Here is a 22,687-nt window from a genome sequence, read left to right on the forward strand (position 1 = left end):
AAATCTAGGTTTGGGTTTAGTTTTCTTCTATTATTATCTAATTAAATACATCATGACAAAATTGCTTATTTAAATGAAGGTTTTATGGCAGGAGAGAAAAGGGTCATTTTAATACCTACTTGACTTTTTCCAACAATGGAAATATGTTATAAATTTCGTAAATGCTGTTTGTTTGGAAAGTCACATCATGAAATGCATTATTTTGACATAAAGAAAATTAACAAAAGAAAACCAATTCAGAAAAGGCATTGAGTCCACACATTGTAATCCCCACACATGGGAGGCAGGGGCAGGGAGCTCCAAGGCAGGAGGCCACCCGAGGTCACACGGTGAGACCTACAGATGGCACGGAGAGTAACACACTGTTAGCTATAGTGTAAACATTGTGAACATTCTGACACATGTATCTGTATACATAGATAGGTATTCTTTTATAAAAATGAAATAATGTATCTACTATTTTATAATTTGATTTTTTAAATTTATCCTTATATTATGGATACCTTTATATGTCAATAAACAGTTCCACATTGAAAAAAAAAGAAAAATATTAATATTTCAGTGGTGCTTATGGATGATAAGATAGTTCTGTCTTTAGGAGTGGCAGTGACATAATATGTGTTCGAAACAGTAATTGGCACTTGAGGGTATTGCTGACTTAAGTTGAGGAATTTTAATGTAACAAGCTTAAGAACTTGAGTCACAGGGAAAGAATAGTCTCCAGCTAGCAACTAAAGGTAGAATTTTAAAAATCACAGAAAGGAACTTTCCCCCTTTTACATTACATTTTATTTAGTTGTGTCTGTGTATGCAGGAGTGCTCACACAGTGATAGGTTTGTGAAAAGAAAGAACATCTTGGAAAAGGCAGGTCTCTTCCTCTGCCATGTGTCAGCCATTTCATTGTTTAATTGTAAACTGAGGTTCAGAGATACATGGACTTTCCCAAAGGAGCCATCAGACCACACATTTTTATTCGCTCTTAACAAAGTGTCCCTTCACCCTTCAACTTCTCAATCTTTATTTGAACTTTTTGGACCAAAGGATTGATTCTGGACTTGGGAGCAATGAGGGGAAAATGAGAGATTACTTTCTAAGAGTCTATGAAATTAACAGATTCACTTCTATGGTTTTTCTGTGTGGAAGAATTTGCTAATTAATCCAGTGAAGGTCAAGTGAAATTTATAGATGGTGTTCCATGTCTAATAATTGGGCAAAGTGTATTTCTTTTCATGGACTGAGGAAAGGAAAGGTAGGCTTCTGAGGAAAACTTAGCAGGTGAGGGCCTTGATCAGAAATAACTAATGTTCTCATGGATGGAGAATACATCATCATTTCACCTGTGCCCATGACTTGGCAGAGACTACTTTGAAAGTCGCCCTGGGGAAGTGTGGAAGAGTGGGCAGGGCAGTGGGGGTGAAGAAGCAGCTGGAAATGCTTAGAATCCATAATGAGATAATTAAGACTAATTAGCTGGCCCTGTTGGCAGGAAGCAGCCCATTATGTCCAGATACAGTTTTAATAATGTACCTGGTTGTGAGGGTAGTGTCCAGAACACCCCAGGGAATAGAACACTTAGGGTGAACTGTCTAGGCTAAGGTTCTTACCAAAGGAACAGCAACTCTGCACTGTAGAAGGTAGTTTTCTTCTAGAAACTAAAGCAAGCATTGTGGTTTTCTAGAACTTCAGGGAACCTCAGTTTTCTTACCTATTAAATGGAGATACTTACAGGATTGCCATGTGAATTGAACACCTAACATCAAGTACTTTGTAACTATTAACTAAGATCCATTTATTGAAAGTCAGAAGCAAACTACTAGCTGGACCTCAGACTGAGGCCAGTTCAGCACTCTTACTACATCCACCTGCCTCACCGATGACACTATTGAAGTGTCTAAAAATAACCTGCCCTGCCCAGAGTCACAGCTCATTTTAAAAGTGACCAGAACTCCTAAATCATTGTACAAGGATTCTGGACTGCATCCAGCTTCTGGCCCATGTTTCAGGGACCAGCCAAGTACATTCCTTGAGCCTTCTGCTAAACAAAACTTGCGAAGTGGAATCTTCCTGCAACAGTGCGCATAGCAGGGGCTGTGGATGTAGACATGCTGGTGTCACCTGCCTTTCCTTCATGCTCTTGTATCTCCTTTCATTGTTCTTTTATTAATTGCCCCTAGTTTGGACCAGAACTTATAGGCAAGTCTTTACTTACTGTGTTAAATTCCCATTACTTAGGTAACGAAGTGCCACAACTTAATAATTTAAACAATAGAGATAATATTTCATAGTTCTAAATATCAGATCTACAAAGTGAGTCTCAGTGAGTGGAACTGAGGCATTGGCAGGGCTATGGCCTAGGTGGTGGTAGTAGTGGTGGTCGTGGTCATCATTGTCATCATGGTCTTCTTCTTCTCCTCGCCCTCCTCTTCCTCCCCCTCCTTCTTCTTTTCTTCTTTTTCCTTCCTTTTTTTTTTTTTTTTTTTTTTTTTGTGGTTTTTCTGGGACAGGGTTTCTCTCTGTAACCCTGGCAGTCCTGGAACTCACTCTGTAGACCAGGCTTGCCTCGAACTCAGAAATCTGCCTGCCTCTGCCTCCCTAGTACTGGGATTAAAGGCGTGCACCACCACTGCCCGGCATCCTTCTCCCCTTCTTTTTCCCTTCCTTCCTTCCCTCCTCCTCCTCCTTTTCTTCCTCCTCCTCCTCTTCTCTTCCTCCTCCTCCTCTTCCTCTTCCTCCTCCTCCTCTTCCTCTTCCTCCTCCTCCTCTACCTCCTCCTTCGGTAGTGGGTAGGAATCTCACATTGTAGGACAAGTTTATCAAGCTGGACTGGAATTCCACAGCAGTCCTCTCTCTCAGGCTTCTAGGACTTTACTGTATAACCCCAAATACTCACATATTCCCATGTTAGAATTGTATCCAGCTTGCTGACATCACTAATGCCACATTGTATTCACAGTGCTTATCACTTAACGTACAGTAGCTTCTTAACAGCTGTTAGCTACTGTCATTTAAAGTTACTGTAATTTCTTGTCTCTCCTTGCCCACTTTATCAAGTCCCCAGTGGTCCAGCCCTGTTTGCATTCCAATCTGAGGAAATCAGAAGACTTACTGTGTTTGTGTGTGTTTAAAGGAGAGGAGGGCAAACTCCAATTTCTGTCATGGTAGTGGTTTTGTTTGATTTTTAGGTTCTGGTGCCATATATTTGACCCCTTTAAATATACACCCCAAGGGTATTTATCCCTTTTAGCATATTTGCAAGAACCATCGTATTTCTGGAGATTTCCTTCCCCCTCCACCCCTTCTCCTGGCAACCACCTAACTGCTTTCTGTCTGAATTTGTCCTAGAATGGACTTTGAGTTTAAATGGAATTATGGCCTTTGTATCTGTCTTTAACTTGATACGTTATTTTTGAGGCTTATCCATGTTTTAGTGTATATCAATATAGTTTTTCCCCTTATGATGGCTACATGTTCCTATGTATACACACATGCATGTAGCTCATCTATTCTTGGACTTAAATAAGCAGTTGGGTTGTGAAATGTTTCTACATTTTGACTAATATGAAATGGTGCTGCTATAAACACATACATACAGACTCTGGTTTTGGTTAGCTGAGATGGTGTCTTCCACTGTGACCTATACCATCCTGGACCTGGAGGTCCTCCTGCCTCTGCCGACTGAGTGTTTGGTTTATAGTATGCATCACAGTGCCTGGTAGCTCTCAAGGTTTTGTGTGGTCTTAGAGTCAGATGGCGATTCTGCTGCTTATGAGTACCTGCCCAACTCTTCCACCATAGCTTGCTCTCCATGCTGCCCTGCTTGTACCAGTTTACACCCCTGAGGCTTAGTTCTTGCCTCTTGGAGCAGGAGTCAACGATTTTAAACTCACCACCACTCAGAGGGTGGGGAGTTGGGGGTTGGTTTGCTTTGGTTTGGAATTAAGCTTGTTGTTGTTGTTTTCAGTTTGTTGTTGTTGTTTTGTGGTGTGACGTTGGTTGGTTTAGTTTGGATCTGTGGGCCAGTGTTTCACAGAACACAGCCTATCTTCAAACTCAGTCTGTAGCTAGGAATGTCCTTAGTCTTCCTCTTCCTACCTCCCAAGTGTTGAGGGTTTGAAACTGTACTCAAACATAAATAAAATGTAGGAAAAATCAAATATCTGACAGAAAATGCATGGGAACATATAAAAATAATAACTTTTCTGTTGATCCATATCCTTAATGTGATTAGTTTGGGAATTTCCTAAAAAACAACAAAGAAAAATCTTTTCTTTTTATGGGTAATGAAGAAGTTAAAATATATATTAATATAATAACTTATCATTTAGAGTTGGAGGTCAGTTTGTTAATTAGTACTTTCCCTTCAAATCATGTTGCTTTGTGCCCTTTGGCTTAATAGGAAAAAGGCCAGTCTTAATTATTATTCATACGATCCTGGCATGTTCATTTTGCATAGTAAAAATATGACTACGTCCTTGAATAGGAAGCTCCAAGACATCCAAAGATTTCTTCTTTTGCGTTAGAAAGAGTAAATGGTACCTCTGCAGACACTACAATGGAGGGAGAAATCCTTAATGGATGCTGACAAAAGTGGCCAGTTTTCCCCCTTAGGCAATAAGACATACCATGTAGTCTCACAGGAGCAGCAGTAGGTGCGATGGAGACACTGGGTGATCCCCCATCCCAACACCGGCCTGTTCAGAACTCACTGCTTGCTTAGGGAGTCTATTTTCCTCACCAGCACTGAGCTGGTTTTGCTCTCTCCTGACTTAAGCAACTCCGAATCCACGATTCTGTGCCACTGACTGCACTCCATATTTTTTATGTCTTCCACTCCATCAATGTTAGGGAAAGAACATAACCTTGAGAGTACAACAGACCTGATCAGGATTTCAGATCATCACTGCCACTTATCAGCTGGAAGATGCTTTAGCATGCTACTTAACTCTTTTGGGCCTTTCTGTTTCCATGCAAAAAAATTAAGGAGATTATGCAATTAAGTGGGATAGTCAGTTGCAACATAATATTGAATATAGTAAGGAACATGAGCATGTTCTTTGAACAAATTCAATTCTGAATTCTGCCTGACCATGTTCTAAATACTGGAGAGACAGCTGTGATCAAAGCAGACCACGTTTTGCCCTAAGAAGGTTATATTCTAATAAGACTCTCAATAAATGACAAAGTGTATAAAAAGTAATAGCCAGTCATAGTAACTCCTATAGGAAAAGGAATGTAGGCAAGGCAGTGGTAGCTCATGCCTTTAATCCCAGGGTTTGGGAGGCAGAGGCAGGCTGATCTCTGAGTTCGAAGTCAGCCTGGTCTATAGAGTGAGTTCCAGGACAGGAAAGCAGGTTGGAAAATACTGATGCAGGAAGTCTTTTGTGGCACTGTAGGCAGAAAGGCTTATATGTTACATGTTGCAGCACCTGCTCACATTCCTATTTTCATTGTGTTTTATTTTTTGTTTTTCACACCATGAAATTGGTTTTTTTTATTAAAATATAGTTGTGCCAGGTCCCATGTTCGTTCCCCACCTGCAGCCCCTCCATGTCACCTTCCACTCCCTTTCACAGCGATGGCCTCTTCTTTTTCTTTGACAACTGTTGTTAGATACATAGGCTGAGTCCACTTAGTGTGGTTCATGTACATGATTATAATTTTAGGGCTCACCACTGACGGGGCTCATCCCTGTATAAGCTAACTCTCCCTTTCTCAGTGGTCCTCGGTTGCTTACAGTTACTTGTCTAGGGGTGGGTCCAGGTCAGATTGACCCCTTCCTTCCCCACTATCACGTCTGTTGAGACTGTTGTTACTCTGGTTTTATTTAGGTAGCCAGCGGTGTCATTGTGGTATCATGGTGTAGCTTCTATATTATCTCTGAGAGATACAATGTTCCTGATCCTCTGGCTCGTACAGTCTATGTGGCCCTTCCTCTTCCATTGTGTCCTGAGCCCTTGGTGAAGGAGTTGTGTTACAGATGCACCCCTTGGGACTGAGCATTTATGTTCTGTTGATGTCTGCATTATAGCCAATTCTAGTTTTCTATAGTGGTCACATTCGCTGTAAAAAGAAGCTTCTTTGAGGGGTAAGAGATACACTTATCTGTGAGGATAAAGGTATGTTTTAGAACAGAAATTTTGCTGTTCCAGTAAAGTAGCAATAGTAGGTTCTCTTCTAAGATCCATGACCTCCTCCCAGATATTTGATTTCTAAGACCAGGCATAGTTTCCTTCCTGTTGAGTGGGCCTCAAAAATTTTAATTGGTGAAATAGAGTCGGTAATTTTTTTTTAATCTGTAGCTTAAAATATGAAGTTGCAATACAGAAGCTGTAAATTTGTATTTGTTTTGAATAAACATCTCTTTGCTTGAAAAAAGTCGAAGCTTATTGCAGAAATCATTCCCAAAGGAAGTGTATTTATTGGGCTGGCAGTTGTGTGGTCACACTTTATTTAATTATCATAATCACCTTCTAAGTCCATGCTGAACTCAAGACAACGAGAATGCTAATGTCTGTCATTTATGAAGTGCCAACAGGGGGAGGTGCAGATGCTTTGTCATTTAATCCTCACAGCTAACTTTATGAAGTAAATATTATGTCTCTCACTTACAAATGAGGACACTAAGGCTCAGATGGCAGACACCTAACAGTAGCAGAGCCAGGACTGAAGCTTAAATAAGCATCTGGGTCTCGGTCGGAGTGTCCCCTCGTTTAACACCCTCTGCCTGTGGCCATATCACCACTATTCTTATTAATAATCATTTTTAGAAAACACTATTATAGAATAATATTGTGTTTTAAATTCAGTGTACATGTATATTATGTACCTAGGATTTGATAATGTTCACTTTGACTGTTCATTCCATTGGGTTTTGTCTTTTTCAGTTTTGTGTTCATTTATTCTGTGGTAGTATTGTTTGAACCCAGGGATTTCTTTCACACGTGCTATCCAAGTCCTCCATCGCTGAGCTGCCTTCTCGGGCCTTTTTAACATTTTTCTCTAATGTATTAAATCCTAACTGCAGTTTCCCCTTCCATCCTCCCCTGCTCCAGGCTCTCTCCAACTTCCCCTCCCCCAGGTGCACTTCCTCCTCTCAGCAGAGAGCAGGCCTCTCAGTGACTTCAGCTAAACAGGACATAAGAAGCTACAATAAGACATACACATAATGCATATCACATCAAGACATACACATAATGCATATCACATCAAGACATACACATAATGCATATCACATCAAGACATACACATAATGCATATCACATCAAGACATACACATAATGCATATCACATCAAGACATACACATAATGCATATCACATCAAGACATACACATAATGCATATCACAGGACAACTCATTAGGAGACACAGGGCCCCATAAGCAGGCAGCAGAGTCAGGGTCAGTCCCACTCCCACTGCTAGGATTCCCACACAGTTCCCACTCTCCACTGAGCTACCTTCTAAAGCTTTTTTTTTTTTTTAATGTGTTTTAAAGCCTTGAAGTAACAGGTTTTCAAGTAGCTGAGCCTGGCATTGAATTCTTGATCCCTATGTCTCCACTTCTAAGTGCTGATATTAGAGGCTTAGGCCTATAATCTGACCCACCCAAGACTTTTAAAATTTGTTTAATTTTAATTCAAACAGAATAACTCCCTAAAAACAGAAGGCACTGATTTTGGAGCTGATACTATAATGCTAGTACCACCATTCGTGTATATATACTAATACTGTAATAACAGTACCATCATAATACTGGAATAATGCTATTGCCAACAGTGGTGTGTATATATACTAACTTTGAATAATGCTATTGCCAACAATGATGTATATATACTAATACTGTAATAATACCATTATCACCATTGGTATATAAGAAACATGTAACCAGGCAGTGGTGGTACACGCCTTTAATCCCAGCACTTGGGAGGCAGAGGAAGGCAGATTACTGAGTAGGTAGTTTCATCCTTATTTTGAAGATGAAGAAAGTCCAGATCCCTCCTTCCTCACCCTCCACAGGAAAACAGTGGCACACATGTCAGCACAGAAGCTCAGCCCGTCTAGAGGCCAGGATAGGTTAGGAGTTACTCATTTACGTACGCACAGTATGCGTTTCCTTCACTCAGTCCCCTGGTCACATTGATCAAATGGTGATGGTGGTGGCGTGATGTCAGTGTGCTGGTGCTTTTAGGAGACACATGCTCTAAAGTGAAGGGGGATACAGAGAAATGGAAGGGAAAGAGGAGGCACTTGCAGAAGGCCTGGGAACGGTATGCCCATCTTTAGATGACTTCTTTGGATTCAAGCCTTAAAAATAAAACCCTCTGTGACAAACTGTTTTGGCAGTGAGGAACGATGTGGTCACATAGCATCTTGACAAAGCGTAGGTTATAACTTGCTCTGCCTCACTCTTCACCTGAGATCTGGACCCATGACTAGACCACAAGGAAAGATTCACTTTTTGTGTTCACTATTCTGTTGGACTCTCAAGAAAATTTATTATATAATAATAAGTTTTAAGGGAAGAAGCAAAATGTAAAATATAAGGGTCAACCAGATCAGCCACCACTTAGGAGTTAAAGGCCCTGCCATTAATTGCCTCTGTGTGTGGCCTTGAACTTTGTCGTCTGTGTAAGGATAAATGTATCGGAATCATCTGGAAAGCTGCAAAAAATGCAGCAGCTGCTCCTGTGCCCCAAGAGCCTGGTGAAGGAGAGCAGATCTGGGGTGGAACCTGGACGTCGGAATCTCATAAGCCTTAGGTAGAGGTCCTGCTTCTGTACCAAGCATGGGAACCACTGGTCTCCTCTCTAAGTCGTTTCCTACAACATGCTGTATTTTTAAACCACTGATAGCACAGACATCAGAAGGTCTGAACCCATGGAGTTCTCTTCCAACAAAGTGGGAACTTTAACACAACATGTAAGCTTTTCCTGATGCTTGTTAATAAATGGTTCTCTGGCCAAGGGTGATTGAATCAGTCTTAACTTCAGAGAATCTGATTTTGAAAAGAATAGCATACAAATTATCAATGTGTAAAGATTCTATTTTGACAGAATCATTAAGGACAATATAGTCTACATTTATATAAGAAATAAGAAGAAATCTCTTATTTTACTCTTTGTCCATTATGAAGAGGCAGTGCTCCATGAAGGAGAACTGGAATCTAAACGTCCGAGAGAGCCTCGTCCTTTTTCCATTTATTAATAAGTCAGTTTTTAAAGATTTGTTTGTATTTATTTGTACGTGTGTATCTGTGAGTGTATCTGCGAGTCCTCAGACAAGGATCTGAGGTCGCACGGCGTTCAGGATGAGTGGCGACTGAGAGCTGCCCGTTGTGCTGGGAGCAGGACTCAGGGCCCCTTAACCTCTGAGCTAGCGAGCTTTCCAGTCCCTGGGCGTTAAGTTTTTAAAGAATATAAATGAAAGAGAATAATAACTTGGAGCTATCTGGGCCCCTGAGTCTCTGAATTCTTTGCATCCTTGGCTCCAAAAGAGAAAGAAAGAGGGAAACCATTTGTCTTTAAAGCTTTCAAAGTAGCTTTTCTTGAGGCATTGGGGAAACTATGGGGCCCCCCAAATCTAAAGACAGATGAAGATGCCTGGGGCCTGAGTCCATTAAAGCCAATAAAAGGATGGGGGGGTCCGCAGGGGAGGGTGGGGGGCAGGGGGAATGGCTCTTGAGAATGTTGCTGTTTCATTTGGTGTGGAGAGTAAAAACCAGAATATGCAATGAGCCAAAGCACCAAGTGTGGCACCGATACAGACACAGGGTGACCCCTTCTCAGGGAAGCACTCAGTCGGGAGGCTGATATACATTACCATACATTTTAAACCATGACCCTTTTGTCTCTTTCATAGGCGAAGATGAGGATGAATTTGAGAATTTCATGCTGCCTCTCACAGTCTCTTTTGAAACAGTGTTACAAATATTCAACAATAACTTTAAACAGGAAGAAGTGAAGGTGAGTTTTGTTTTCATACATGAGGAAAGACAAGTTTATTCTCTAACACCAGAAAAGGCATTTGTGTATCTGTGTACTTGTATGCCTGTGTGTCTCAAACCCACATCTCTAAGTCATATGCTTATGAGTTGAGCTTTAAGTAAGTGCTTCTCTAGTTTCGCATACAAATAGACTTGGAGGTCCGTGAGTGTGGCGAAGGCAGTCAGTGCACAGTTAGGTGGTGCAGGTTGTCTCCAGTGATGCCACTGTCTGTAAGGCACAGTTCTCATGGCACAGACTTTAACCATCCTCCCACCCACCCGGCTCAGTTTCTCAGCATATCTGCATAGATACATGAACGTGTGCTAAAACCCTATGTCTCTGAAGATTTTAAACAAGGATTTCTATAAATCAAGACTTTATTAAATGGCTAGGAATATGTGTATAAACAGGAGCTGGTCTTCAAGTATTGCATTCTTAAAGTGAACAAGTGATTAGGGTAACTGATGGCTAAATAAGGCTTTATGTGCCTGTGGGAGCCATATTAGGATTGATTTGACAAGTCACTTCAGCTGTGGCAACAGTCATAATATCTAAGACAACATTATGTTTTATTAGTAAAATCCTTAAGTGTAGCAAGCTGTTTGTGACAAAACAGACCCATATTTTATCATGGGGGGATGGGAACAGGAGTTTTGCCAAACAGAAATAGTTATCTCCTGAAATTATACTATATCAGTGCTGTAGTAAATAGATAAGCACTGATTGTTAGTCTAAGAATAATAAATACACTCGAGAGAAGTAGGCACCTTTGTTGGTGATGCCCTAATTACATGTTATTGTTATTGGAAATAAGTTGAAATATTATCCATCTATCATGGCTTTTCTTTTCTCTCCCCCTTTTCCTCTCTCCCTCTCTCTATCTCTCTCATATATACACAACACAAATACCATCAAGTCAACTCGAAAAGAGATAACCTTTGGTGATATTTATATAACTCTGAGGGAAAAATTACGGAAATATTATCTTTTATTTTTAAATAGAGCTTTTGAACTAGATGTCATTAAATTTTAAAAACTAAATAAGATCTTACTTTTTCTTTGTTTAAATGATCCTCCTAAATTCCTTATCAGTTCCCGGTCAAATTAACTATAATTTTTAGATGCCTTCTAAATTCTTCTGACCAGTAGAATCTTTGCAGCTTTTAAGTAGCCATTGCTGCCCTTTATCAAAAGAATCAGTGAGGTTGAAAACTGCCATCTTTAAAAAAATTACATTTGTCTCATTTGAAGATTTCATTATATTCCAAGCCTGATTTGGATGTAATTCCATCTAGTTTGATAGAAACCATCTTCCTATAGTCATTTTTAATGGAGTTCCAGTGATATATCCCTAAACTAGCGAGTTCTTAACGACCCTGGAAAGTGACTGCTTGATTACACTTTAACGGTATTTGCAAATAAAATCACAAGTAATTAAGGGGAAATCTCCAGGCTTTTGAGCAAGTTTGATGCATGATAACTGCCTGATTCAGCTTCATCTAGAGTAATGCTGTGTAGGCAGCAGCTACTGAGATCAATAGCAACGTAATGATGGTGGCAGAATTAAGTGAGTAACCTGAGCACTGCCTCAGAATGCATGCAGCTGCCACGAACCAAGGCCACACAGTGCACTCCGCGCTTCCGTCCTAAATGTTCATCAAAAGACGCCCTGCAGGAAAATGGAGTTAGATGCTCTTTATTGCTGATCGTGTCTCTTGCCACATTTATCAGGGAAATTGGATTAGCAGTTGGCAGCTGCAGGTAGACAAGATTCTGCAGTGATTAAATATGCAGCTTGGCTGCATTTGCTGTGACAGACCTTTAGTAAATTCTACTGTAAGCACCATCTGTCTGATTTGTATGAAGAAAACTTGTGCTTACAGCTGCCGGTAAGGAACAAGGTCTGTTGCTTTATCATAAACAAAACTTTTGTACTAAATGGTCTTAAATGTAATTTATTAGGTTAAGGCTATTTTTCTATCATGGTGAATAAATAATACATGCAGAGGTGCGTTCAGGTCCTTCATTTGCACGCACTAGAGAGGAAAACAGTTCTGTTTTGTTCTCCAGTAAAGTATTTAGTATTCCAATCCACGGGAGGTGATGCTGCTAAAATATTTTTATGAAAATGCTGTAGGACTGCCAAATTCATTTAATTTGCAACCTTTCCAGGATCATCTCTATTTATAGATATTTTTCAAATGCAGATTTTAGGTTGAAATTGAACATTAAGTTCTTTCAAACTGAAACATTATAAGGGAAAATGCTGAACAGCTCTTATTTATGGCTGTGCTTTCTCTGCTTGGTCCTAATAAAGTTTAAGCAAATGGTGAATTTTTGTCTTTTTTTTTTTTTCTTCCTCTCCAAAATCAAAGAGAAAGAAAGGAAAAAAAAATCTTGCTTCTAGGATATTATTTCAAAGTGTTTCTTGCCCCCCTCCTTATCCCCTCACCCCATCATTTTATAGTCAAATATAGGGTACTGTTCCCCTGACCCAGGCATATTTTTCAATTCAGCCATGACGTCACAGGTTTTAAGGAAAATGAATGAAAACTTCTCAGAGGAAGAGGAGCAGTTAAGTAGGAACCTGCTATCTTTAGTCCCTTCGTAAAAACTCCACGATGTTAAATTATTTAAAATCCTTGATTTTCAGCATGCGCACATTAAAAGTTTTCGCACTAAGTGCCAAATGTTGCAAACAGCACTTTAACAGAATGATTTTGCTTTGATCCCTGTAGCAGTTCCTGAATAATTTATCACAGGTTATTGCCTTAATTCTGGAGAGGGATAGAGCAATAAAGGCAGATGAAAACACTGCAGTTGAAACACCTTGGGGCCTGCTCATTCCTCTGACACGGCTCTTTTGTTGGAACTCTTTAGAGGTTATTAAGATGTGTCTCCAGAATTAAGAGTATGCTGTAAGGATGAAGACAGCCATCTTAATTCTAAAGACAAAGCACAATGACCCTTCACCTTCTTTTTCTTTGTTGTTATTATATAGTAGAATTATGAGGATAATATTATAGCTGCCCCAGTAGTGCCACTACAGTAAAGGGTTTGTCAGACTTCCCATTAGAAACCCTGTTTGGGGGTCAGGGTGGCCGGAGCTGCGCTTCAGCTGTTTCCCAGCCCATCCGTCTCACACTTGGCACACAGACAACTGTTCACCATGCTGCGGGTGGACTGAAGCTCTCAGCAGTTTCTTCTTGAACTCTCCAGAAAACGAATCCATAGGACTAGATCACTAGACTTACCCCAGTCGTCCAAATTATTGGAGCCATCACCTTCCAGATCTATGCCCCCTAAAATACTGGGTTATTTGCTAGCTCGTGTGAGCTCCTGGTTAAGGCAGGCTGACTGATCCCAGAGCTGAATGATGAGGAAATTCTCCTGTAGCGTTGTTTATGTATCTGTGCAGATTCCGCCTGTGCTGAGAGGAATGCTGTCTTTTGAATGTAATGAGTCTCTTACATTAACACTACACTTTATTTATTGAATCTAAACTTATGCTTAGTATACATTTTCTCTGCTCTGAAGTAACAGTTTCCAAAAGTAAAACACTAGTATAATTTATGGCCACATTTTACTGTATTAAAAAGACAATAGATGCTCTTATTTGGAGTGTTTGTATCTAGTTAGTACTTTTAAGGAAGAAAAATTCTGATCAAATAAAAATTAACCTTTTTTATAATGACATTCTATGAAAAGCCCCTCATACAAGGCAAGATGTAAAATGCATGGCTCTTGTCCTCTAGTTTAGAATTGAATAGTGGGTATTTCATCCGCATATGGGAGCCTGTGTAAGTGTACATAATAAAAATAGAAATTTTTAAAAGCACTTCAATAGATGGCAGAGCCAAGTAGAAGCCATCTTACAGCATAGACAGCAATCATAACCCAAGCATTCAGAGAATGGATTTTGTTCTGGAGGCTGCAAGGAAGAAAGGAAACTGAGAAAGAAAACTAGTTGGTGAGGGAAAAAAAAAAAACTGTATAAGAAGCGGAAGCTATGTGAGACATTTTAAACAGCAAAAATGAAATTAGGAGTTTTCGTATTCAAAACTTTGGTTTTCATCATTCTGTACTGTTGGTTAAAAGTAGAAATTGAGTAGTCCTGGAGACAACATCCAGGCACATTGAGTCACTCTTTAAATAGGAGGGGCAATATGTCTGACTGAAAACTATGATTTATTACTTAGAAATACCCATTGTAATAAAGATGGTCAGAATTCATTGCCTACTTGATAACTTTGGCTTTTTACTAAACAGGTTTTCATTTATTACCAAAATCAATCTGAAACGGTCCCGAGACCATTTTTTGGCTTAACACTTCTCCTGAAACAGTATATTCAGAAATCACAGTTGCATATCTCAACGATCACACCTCCTTGTTGGGCAATTATGTTTATTTGTGCTCTTTGCTCTGACATCCTAGCATCTGTTCATGGGTTTTCTTTTTCTCTTCCCAAGCATCATCCTAAGGACAGCTTAATTAAGAGTCCAGAGTATGACTCAGATCTTTTTTATTCATGTCAAGGGGGTTAGTTTCACTTTCCCTTCTAAAACCATTTATGAGCCATGATTACTAGTTGTCAGGATAGTGCTATGCATTTTTGCAAACAAATATATCTCTCATAGTAGACTGGTAGAATGGCCGTAATTATAGATAGCCCCTGTCATAGATTTGGAAATTAAGACTGATTAATTGCCTTGTCTTTAAGAATTAAACAAAGCTAGAGTTCAGTTCCAGAGTCTCGTGACATTAAATACAGAATTTTTTTCCTTGCATTGTTTCCTGACTTGAACAATGTGGCTGCCTTTCTGGTTATATCATAATGTATAGGTTCCCTGGACAGTTTTATCTTGTCCTGAGTTATTTCAACTTTTTTCTTTGGGGATATTTAATGCCAGTGCATTTCTAGGGCAGACTAAACTATATAGTGGAGTTGATTTTAATCAAGTCAACCAGTTGAGATTTGCTATTAAATAATATCTGGACTATATATCTTGTGAAATTATGAATTCCTGGTCCTTTTTTTCTAATTTTTCAGTATTCAGTTACAAAATATATTAAGAGTCTCAATGTGCTCTGCTCCTGGAATTACGATTCAGCTCAGTTTATAAAAAGCAAGGTGGAGTTGCTCAGCAGATTGCTGCTCTGTTTATTAAAGAGCCTATGGTTTTCTATGGAAAGGGATCTAAGCGAGACATTTTAGCTAATGAATCAGAATCAGATATGTGGTCATTATTGCCTGATTATTACTCCATCTGCTCTGCACTAACGTGAAAATCAATTACTGTGTCTCTTTCCCACTGACAGCGTATGTTGATCGGGCTGGCAAGAGATCTTCGAGGGATTGCCTTTGCACTGAACACAAAGACCAGCTACACCATGCTGTTTGACTGGATGTATCCTTATTACACTGTGACAATACCAGCTCTGTGCACAGAGGGATGCCAGGCCCCTCTCTTTCGTTTAATAGTGTGGCGCAGTAGGGAAGAGGAAACAAAGCTAAATGAACTAATGTGTAATCAGCTAAAAATTACAGCACAGTGGCAGCAGAGCAGATAACTGAGCACAGCATTGGAGACCCAGCTCAAAGAGGTCACTTTCGTGATAGATACCATTAAATATTGACAACTTGAAGATCACTTCCCCAAATGGTTGTTTGTGTTACAGGCATCTTGTAGGTAATATTTGTGCTTGGGATCAGTGATTTGTACCAGGTGATATTTTCCGAGGAAATTCTAAGTCTCTGTTCCATCTCAATTAGCAAGTTTAGTTTACCTTTTGAGATTTTAATCAAAATTCTACAGTTGGTCATCATGATGAGGATACTAATGATCTTGGAATGGTGTGGGAGATTTGTCACTTGCTATAAAATTTGAGTTTGCTGTTACTAAACTGTAGTGTAGACTAGTGTAGACAGGGGGACAAATCCCTGTACAGAAACATCTTGTCACATAAGAATAAAAAGAGACAGAATAGGTTTGAAATCAGAGCTCTTCAATTACTGTGTAAACCTCAGCCAATCATTCTATTTCTTGGAAACTTGATGTCATCATCCAGCAAAGGAAACAGTCCAGTGTCCTGGCTTACTGTGACCACTAAGTTAAGTAACACATTCTATCTGGTGTCTGACACTTACCCAATGGCCAATAAACATTTATTAACATGTTGATAGTACTCTGAGAATCATCTTTAATCCTAACAAGAGATGACTGCTTATACATATCATTGAAGTGTGATAGCATCATGTTCTTTATATTTGAAACCAGCAGCCTATAAGAAAATTCTACTTTAAAGCAAAATGACTTGTTTTATGGCTTTCTTTGTTAAAACAATTATCTTATTTGCCCTTTTATCTCATTTGCCCAGTTTTGCCTCAGACTTGACAGAGCCAAGAATAAAGTGAATCTCCTGGTCCTCTTGCCTTAGCCACCTAAGTATTGGAATGACCAAACCCATGCCCAACTTAATTAATATTTAAGTGGCATTCTTGCTTGTTTTATTTAAGCCTTTTTTAATCCAAACTTTATATATTGTAAAGGAAACTTCGTAGAAGCAGTGTTTAGCGACTGCCATAGCTGTGGCCCAAAATATAACAGCTGAGCATGTTTTAGAGAGTTTTAAATGCTTCTATTTAGAGTACTGGCTTATGGTTTTTAGTTGGTGTGAAAACCTACTTCCTCATATTTATTTTCTTAAAGATCATACAATTAAGATTTTTTTCATGGTTCTGAAGAATCAACTATATACCTTATATATAAAAGTGTGGATTTAAAGATTATAAATTTAATCATAGTCTTAAATTCATCTACAGTGACCATTTTATTTTTCTAAACACCCACTTCCAAAGTCAAAAACTTTCATTTATTTGGAAAATCGTAAGAACCTACTTTTGGTACAAAAGATTACTTTTGATTATTTACATGAGACCATAAGGTACCTTAAAGGTAGCCCATCCAGCAGTTAAGAGGTTTTTTTCTTGTTCACCAGTTGTAATGAAGAGTCAAGGTCAGAAATTCCCTTTTGTGTCAACAAATATAATCTGGTTTCCATTTCAGCATTTGTCCAGCAGATGGCAGAAATGGAAAATCTTGGGACTTAGTGTTTTGTTTTTTGAACTAGAAACTGATATCTTCTCCATTTGACCACAGATGTTGAAGTTATTGGGGTCAGGGGCAAAGAGCAAGGTGTCAGTTATGCAGCAAGCAGTGCTACAGTGCCAAATGCAGTGGCTTGCTACTGGCCTTGCTTATAATAATTGGGTTTCAGTAGCAAATCAGCTTCCTTGGGAAAAGGCCAAAGGCTTTTCATAATTGTATTGACAACAAAATGAATATGATAAATGGTGTTCATTCAGTTGAGACAAGATTTATAGTTTTCCTTTGGGCAAAGGATGAAGAGAAAATATTTATAATAATAGTAAAATTTGTTTAAAAGTTACATTATTTGATCATTCAAAAAGCTTTATTAAAATATTTTGAAATAACTTTTAGCAGTTTCAGATGATAAAGTACAGATTCTTTCTAAAGTATTCAAGTAATACAAAAATTAATAAGTATATGATTTTTAAAAAATACGGATATGAAAGTCATTTATTCTTCCTGAAATATTGATATGTCAAACCGTCAGTGAGGATTCCCACATTACTGCTGGGGAAAGTTTATTTGCCTCTTATCCACATAGATGTGTGTTCTTTAATTTGTTATGCAGTTCTTAGCTTACAGAACAAACATTCCTGTAAGAGCACATGTCATCATAAAGTCAAAATGCATTTTATTTATGGTGATTGTTTGATAAAAAGCTATTTTCCTGTTTAGCTATTTAATTCAAAAGCATCTCTGTGAACACCTTAGCCACTGCATTAACTGCTGCGCACACTGCAGGCTTACCACTCTATCCGTCCAAAGCTGCATGCACTGCAGGCTTACCGCTCCATCCGTCCAAAACTGCGCACACTGCAGGTTTACCGCTCCATCCGTCCAAAGCTGCATGCACTGCAGGCTTACCGCTCCATCCGTCCAAAACTGCGCACACTGCAGGTTTACCGCTCCATCCGTCCAAAGCTAAATGGCCTGGAACTTCACAGCTACCATCTTGATAATTTTTTATGACTTGAGAATTCAACAGTAACACATTCATTTAAACCTTTGCCCCTACAGTATGAACGCAACAGTAAGAAAACGCACATTATTCAAAGTTTCCCAAGTTGTGCTTAGATTGAGGTGTCAGAAGTCCAGAGAAACTGGAAACATGTAAATATTATTTCCACATACTCTAATTTCCAGGATGTGGTCGGTCACTGGGCTCACACAGGCAGGCCGTGCTGTTTGTCAGTGAATATAAACACGTTACACTGAAGCCAAACAAGGCAGTGACCAAAATTAACAACCTTAAACTCCAGCCTTCCTTTCACCACCTCACAGCCCTCGGGTCCTGGTGAAGTTATTTGGAGTCTTGGAGACACAGTTTTACTCCCATGATACAGGGTTAATAACCCCATCTCACAGCTCCCGAGTGTTGTGTGTGGGACAGAATAACTGCATCGCTGCTGTCGCTTCCCCGCCTAAAACAGTTAACAAAGGACAAGGACTGCTTATTCATTCAGCAAAGCAGGCTTCTTTGGCCCAGTATGCTTGGTTTTATGAACAGTATAGGTTACTGAGACACAATTGTTTTCTTTTCTTTTCTTTTTTTTTTTGCACTCCAGATTTTATTCTCCTCCCAGTCCACCCTCCAACTGTTTGACGTTCCATACCTCCTCCCCTAACCCCCTGTCAATTCTTACCCCTAAATGAACTTTCAGGTCAAGAGTCCTGTGCATGAATGACTTACAACAACATATACAGACAGCTGTAAATGTGATCAGGAAAGGCTCTGTAACGGTGCCCACATAACTCTGAGTCTTGCTAGGTTAAGTAAGACTAGACCCTAGGGAATTAGAAAGACAGTTTCAGGTGATCATTGTTTAGGGCAAATAGTAAAGATGCTTCATTTAAGATACAGCGTATTTCATGGTTAGAAACAGGTTGTCCGGGACCCTTCACTATCAAACTCCAAAATGTATAGCCATCTTAGGCAGTGTGAAGCCTGAAGAATAACTTCTGATGGCTTTGAGGAATCCACATAATGAGAAGTATATCTTAAGAAAATGGTGGCAGTATATGTGAACCCAGTGGGACTGGGAAAGAACTGCCCTAAAGACCCATGCTAAGCTGGCACAAGAAATATAAGAGTACATTGCTGCTCTTTAGAAGCTTGCAGTTATGCAGGCATGCAAAAGAAACCCCTATTGACCAATTAATTGTACGTGTGTTATAACAGATACATGTAGCGGGACCACATGAACATTTGTGAAGAATTGACTAATATTTTGGTCAAAGTGGGAGAGGTTTCCCAGGAAACCAAAAGTTGCACTAAGATTGGAAGATGGATTGCCAGCCAGGGGAGAGGAAAGGTGTCACGGAGTCTGTCCCCTCCTGAACAAAGCCCAGGTGTTGGCTCGTTCAGGCTGCACCTTAAGATGGCTTCTGAACTGGCAGGATCCTTCTAGTCTAGAACCACAGCCTCCAACCCTGATTCCTAATCAATTTAATTTTTAATGAAAAAATTTTATATTGCCATAGGTATTACATCATTTTCTTATCTTTTTTATTTTCTAGTTCTATTCATTGGTTTGTTTTGTGTGTGTACGTGCTCTTCCAACGGCACAGCCGTGGAGTTAGCGCTTTCCTACACTACAAGGTTCCTGAGTATGGGGTTCAAGTCGGGTAGCACAGTCGCCTTTACGGTGAGCCCTCGGGCTGGCCCTTTTCATTTTCTTTCATACTATTAAATCCAAGGTGGAAATAATTATGGTGGTTTTTCTCCTTTTTCCATTTTTGTGGTGCAGCATATCCCGAGTACTACTGCTAATCCCAGGATAGATGACTGGGATGGGTGGGTTAATCCTGGGTGGACGCAGATCCAGTGCTTGGCAGTTCCTCACATTGTCACTGTGTGTGCTAATGTCACTATTGGTGCCTTTGATTATTCATTTGATGATGTGGACCTTTGGTACTCATTGAGAAGATCCAGGTGACAGAAATGAGATCCATTCCTTTCCTACCTAAAGGCTCCTGTTCTCTTCTTCCTGCCCATGTGCGTGTAGTCCTCAGAAGGCCACTGGAAAATTAAAGCTGGGTTTTGATTCTCTCTCTATAACCTGAGCCTGCCCTCCTGCTCCGCAGCCCTTTAACCTCCCTGCTTAGTAGGCCTCTGCTCTGCTTCCCAATAATCGCTCACTCTCTCTGTGGCAGTCACCCCTGTCAGAAGCATATTAGAATTGTCACTACTCTCACTCCACACAGAAAAGGGAGCATCCCCTCATATCCCTTGGTCTCATCCCACTATGAATACAGTGTGCTCTAAAAACATCATGGTGCTCTGTCTAGAAAGTAGTTTGCACAGTGGCCTGTGTTAGGTTTTGAGGTTTGTGTCTGTTTCCTCATGATGCTAGAGTTTGTCTCTTTCCAGAACCAGAAGTATCCTTTACACATTTGCCACCCTGATTAAGTATGACTCTTGAGTGTAAAAACCATGTCTTCTATTTCTAAATCAGTCCTTAACACAGTTCATAGTATATAGTATCTACTGTCTATTAAACAATAACAGCTTTTTAATACTTGGAGAAAAACAGTAAACTATTTGACAGTTCAAATAAAGTTAACAGTCGTTAGGTCTTTATTTATTTACTTATTATATGTAAGTACACTGTAGCTGTCTTCAGACACTCAAGAAGAGGGTATCAGATTTTGTTATGGATGGTTGTAAGCTACCATGTGGGTGCTGGAATTTGAACCTAGGCCCTCTGGAAAAGCAGTCGGTGCTCTTAACTGATGAGCCATCTCTCTAGCTTTTCTTTAATATTCAGGTATGTGTATATGTGTTTACATATGCATATATATATGTATGTGTATATACATAAATGTGTATATATATACACACACACACACACACATGCATCACAGTGCATACATAGACATCACAAGACAACTCACTCTTTCCACCATGTGGCTTGTGAGGATCAAGCAGATCTATGGTTAATGTTTTTATTAAGCCTTCTCGTCACTTAACGCCCCCCCCCCCCACTCGCTTCCTGTCTTCACCCCCTGCTTCTTCCTTTTTGGTATTTTCTACATGGATCTTTACCTTAGTTGCATCCTGTCTTATTAGAATGTAAGTCCCTTGGGGACAGGAGTTTTCTTAGTGTTTTGTCACTAGTAATCCCTGAAGACTTTAGGACAGTGCTTTTGAAGACGTTAGCACATACTTGTTAGTGAGCTGCTCTTGTGAGTGCAGCCTGAGCACACAGTCTCCCTGGGAACCACTGCTTTCCTGCTTGTAGGGCTGCAGCAGCACTTCTGGGCTTTGGCAGGCTTATTTTCACTTTTACAGAGTGATTTCTTAGAGCTCAGAATGAAGTGCAGTTCAAACAATTATGAAGCATTTCTAATGTAGGCGTTGTCTCCTTTGTAGGTTCACAGGTTTACAACAGTAAATACTGAGCTCTGCTTTGTACTGAGCCTAGACATAGGAGAAGACCCTGGCTTCTGCACTTACAGAGCTTGGGATCGAGAGAGAAATTCTGAAGTGAGGCTGGTTTGGAATAGGAGGGACACATGGTCCTTAGGATGGAGATCCTAAGGAAGTGTGTATCCCAGCCCATTCCAAGCTAACAGAGCAAGCAGTTACTGCAAACAGCCAACCCTGCTTCTCAGAGAGATATAGTCAGGAGGGCTCATTGAGTATAGGCAAGGGAGAAATTGGTGCCATTTGGCAAGATAGAAAAAACATCCCAGCGACATGAAACATGAGCTAGTTATTGAAAGATGGGATGAGAAGGCAGAAGGAAGCAATGTATAGAAAAATGGACATGGCCACTGGAGTTAGATAATTTATTTGCAGGGATTCTGGACAAGCCAAGTTCCACATAGAGCAGGAATGGAGGGATTGGAGGCAGAAGAGCCTTTATGCCCTGATAAGGAGCTTGACTCGGGTGTAGGGGCTGGGTTTATGATAAGGTTTTCCACCAGGAGCTCTTTGTCCAAATCACAGAAAGAATTGGTGATCCCATTCAGCACACAAGTGCATTAGAAAGAGGCAGCTATCAAGTTGAAAACATCAAGCTTTCCTGCTCTAGTTTAAAGCTTTAATCCTATATTTCTGTGTCTGTTTGCCAAGTAGGAGGCCCAGTGTGGTCTGAAGGTCCAACAGAGATGATGCTTTGCATTCCTGGCTGGGCTCATCAGAGGTGTGCACCCCTGGTATTAACAAGATCGCCTACAGGCAAGGCATGGTGGTATTCACCTTTAGTGTTTGGACTTGAGAAACAGATGCTGGTGGGTCTCTGTGAGTTCAAGGCCAGCTTGGTTTATCTGACAGCCAGAGTTATACAAGAGACCCTTGGGGAAGGGGACGTGGTGGAGGGAGAAAGAGAGAATATGCTTGCACGTGTATTGTACTATGCTTAGCAACAGTGACCTTAAGAGGGTTAGCACTAGCACCATCATACGGAACTAATGATTTGGTACCAGGAAGATGATACATTACTAGCAGCCCAGAGCATTTATACAGGGCAGCGGCCCAGGTGTTTCTTGTAACTCCAGTGACAGCAAAGCAAAGAAACCTAATTAAAAAAAAAAAAAAAGACAAATGTGA

General features: G+C 40.0%; 1 protein-coding gene across 2 annotated transcripts in view; it reads left to right on the forward strand.

Annotated features, from left to right (window-relative positions):
* Positions 1-22,687, forward strand: part of Ranbp17 (RAN binding protein 17) — a 308,050-nt gene that overhangs the window by 213,580 nt on the left and 71,783 nt on the right. For both annotated transcript variants that reach the window (XM_052196787.1, XM_052196788.1), the window contains 2 exons: positions 9,857-9,960; positions 15,302-15,390. In XM_052196787.1, the coding sequence (XP_052052747.1) occupies positions 9,857-9,960; positions 15,302-15,390 (193 nt within the window). The remainder of the gene's footprint in view (positions 1-9,856; positions 9,961-15,301; positions 15,391-22,687) is intronic.

This window comes from Apodemus sylvaticus, chromosome 10 (genome assembly GCF_947179515.1).
Source record: "Apodemus sylvaticus chromosome 10, mApoSyl1.1, whole genome shotgun sequence".
Classification (NCBI taxonomy): Eukaryota; Metazoa; Chordata; class Mammalia; order Rodentia; family Muridae; genus Apodemus; species Apodemus sylvaticus.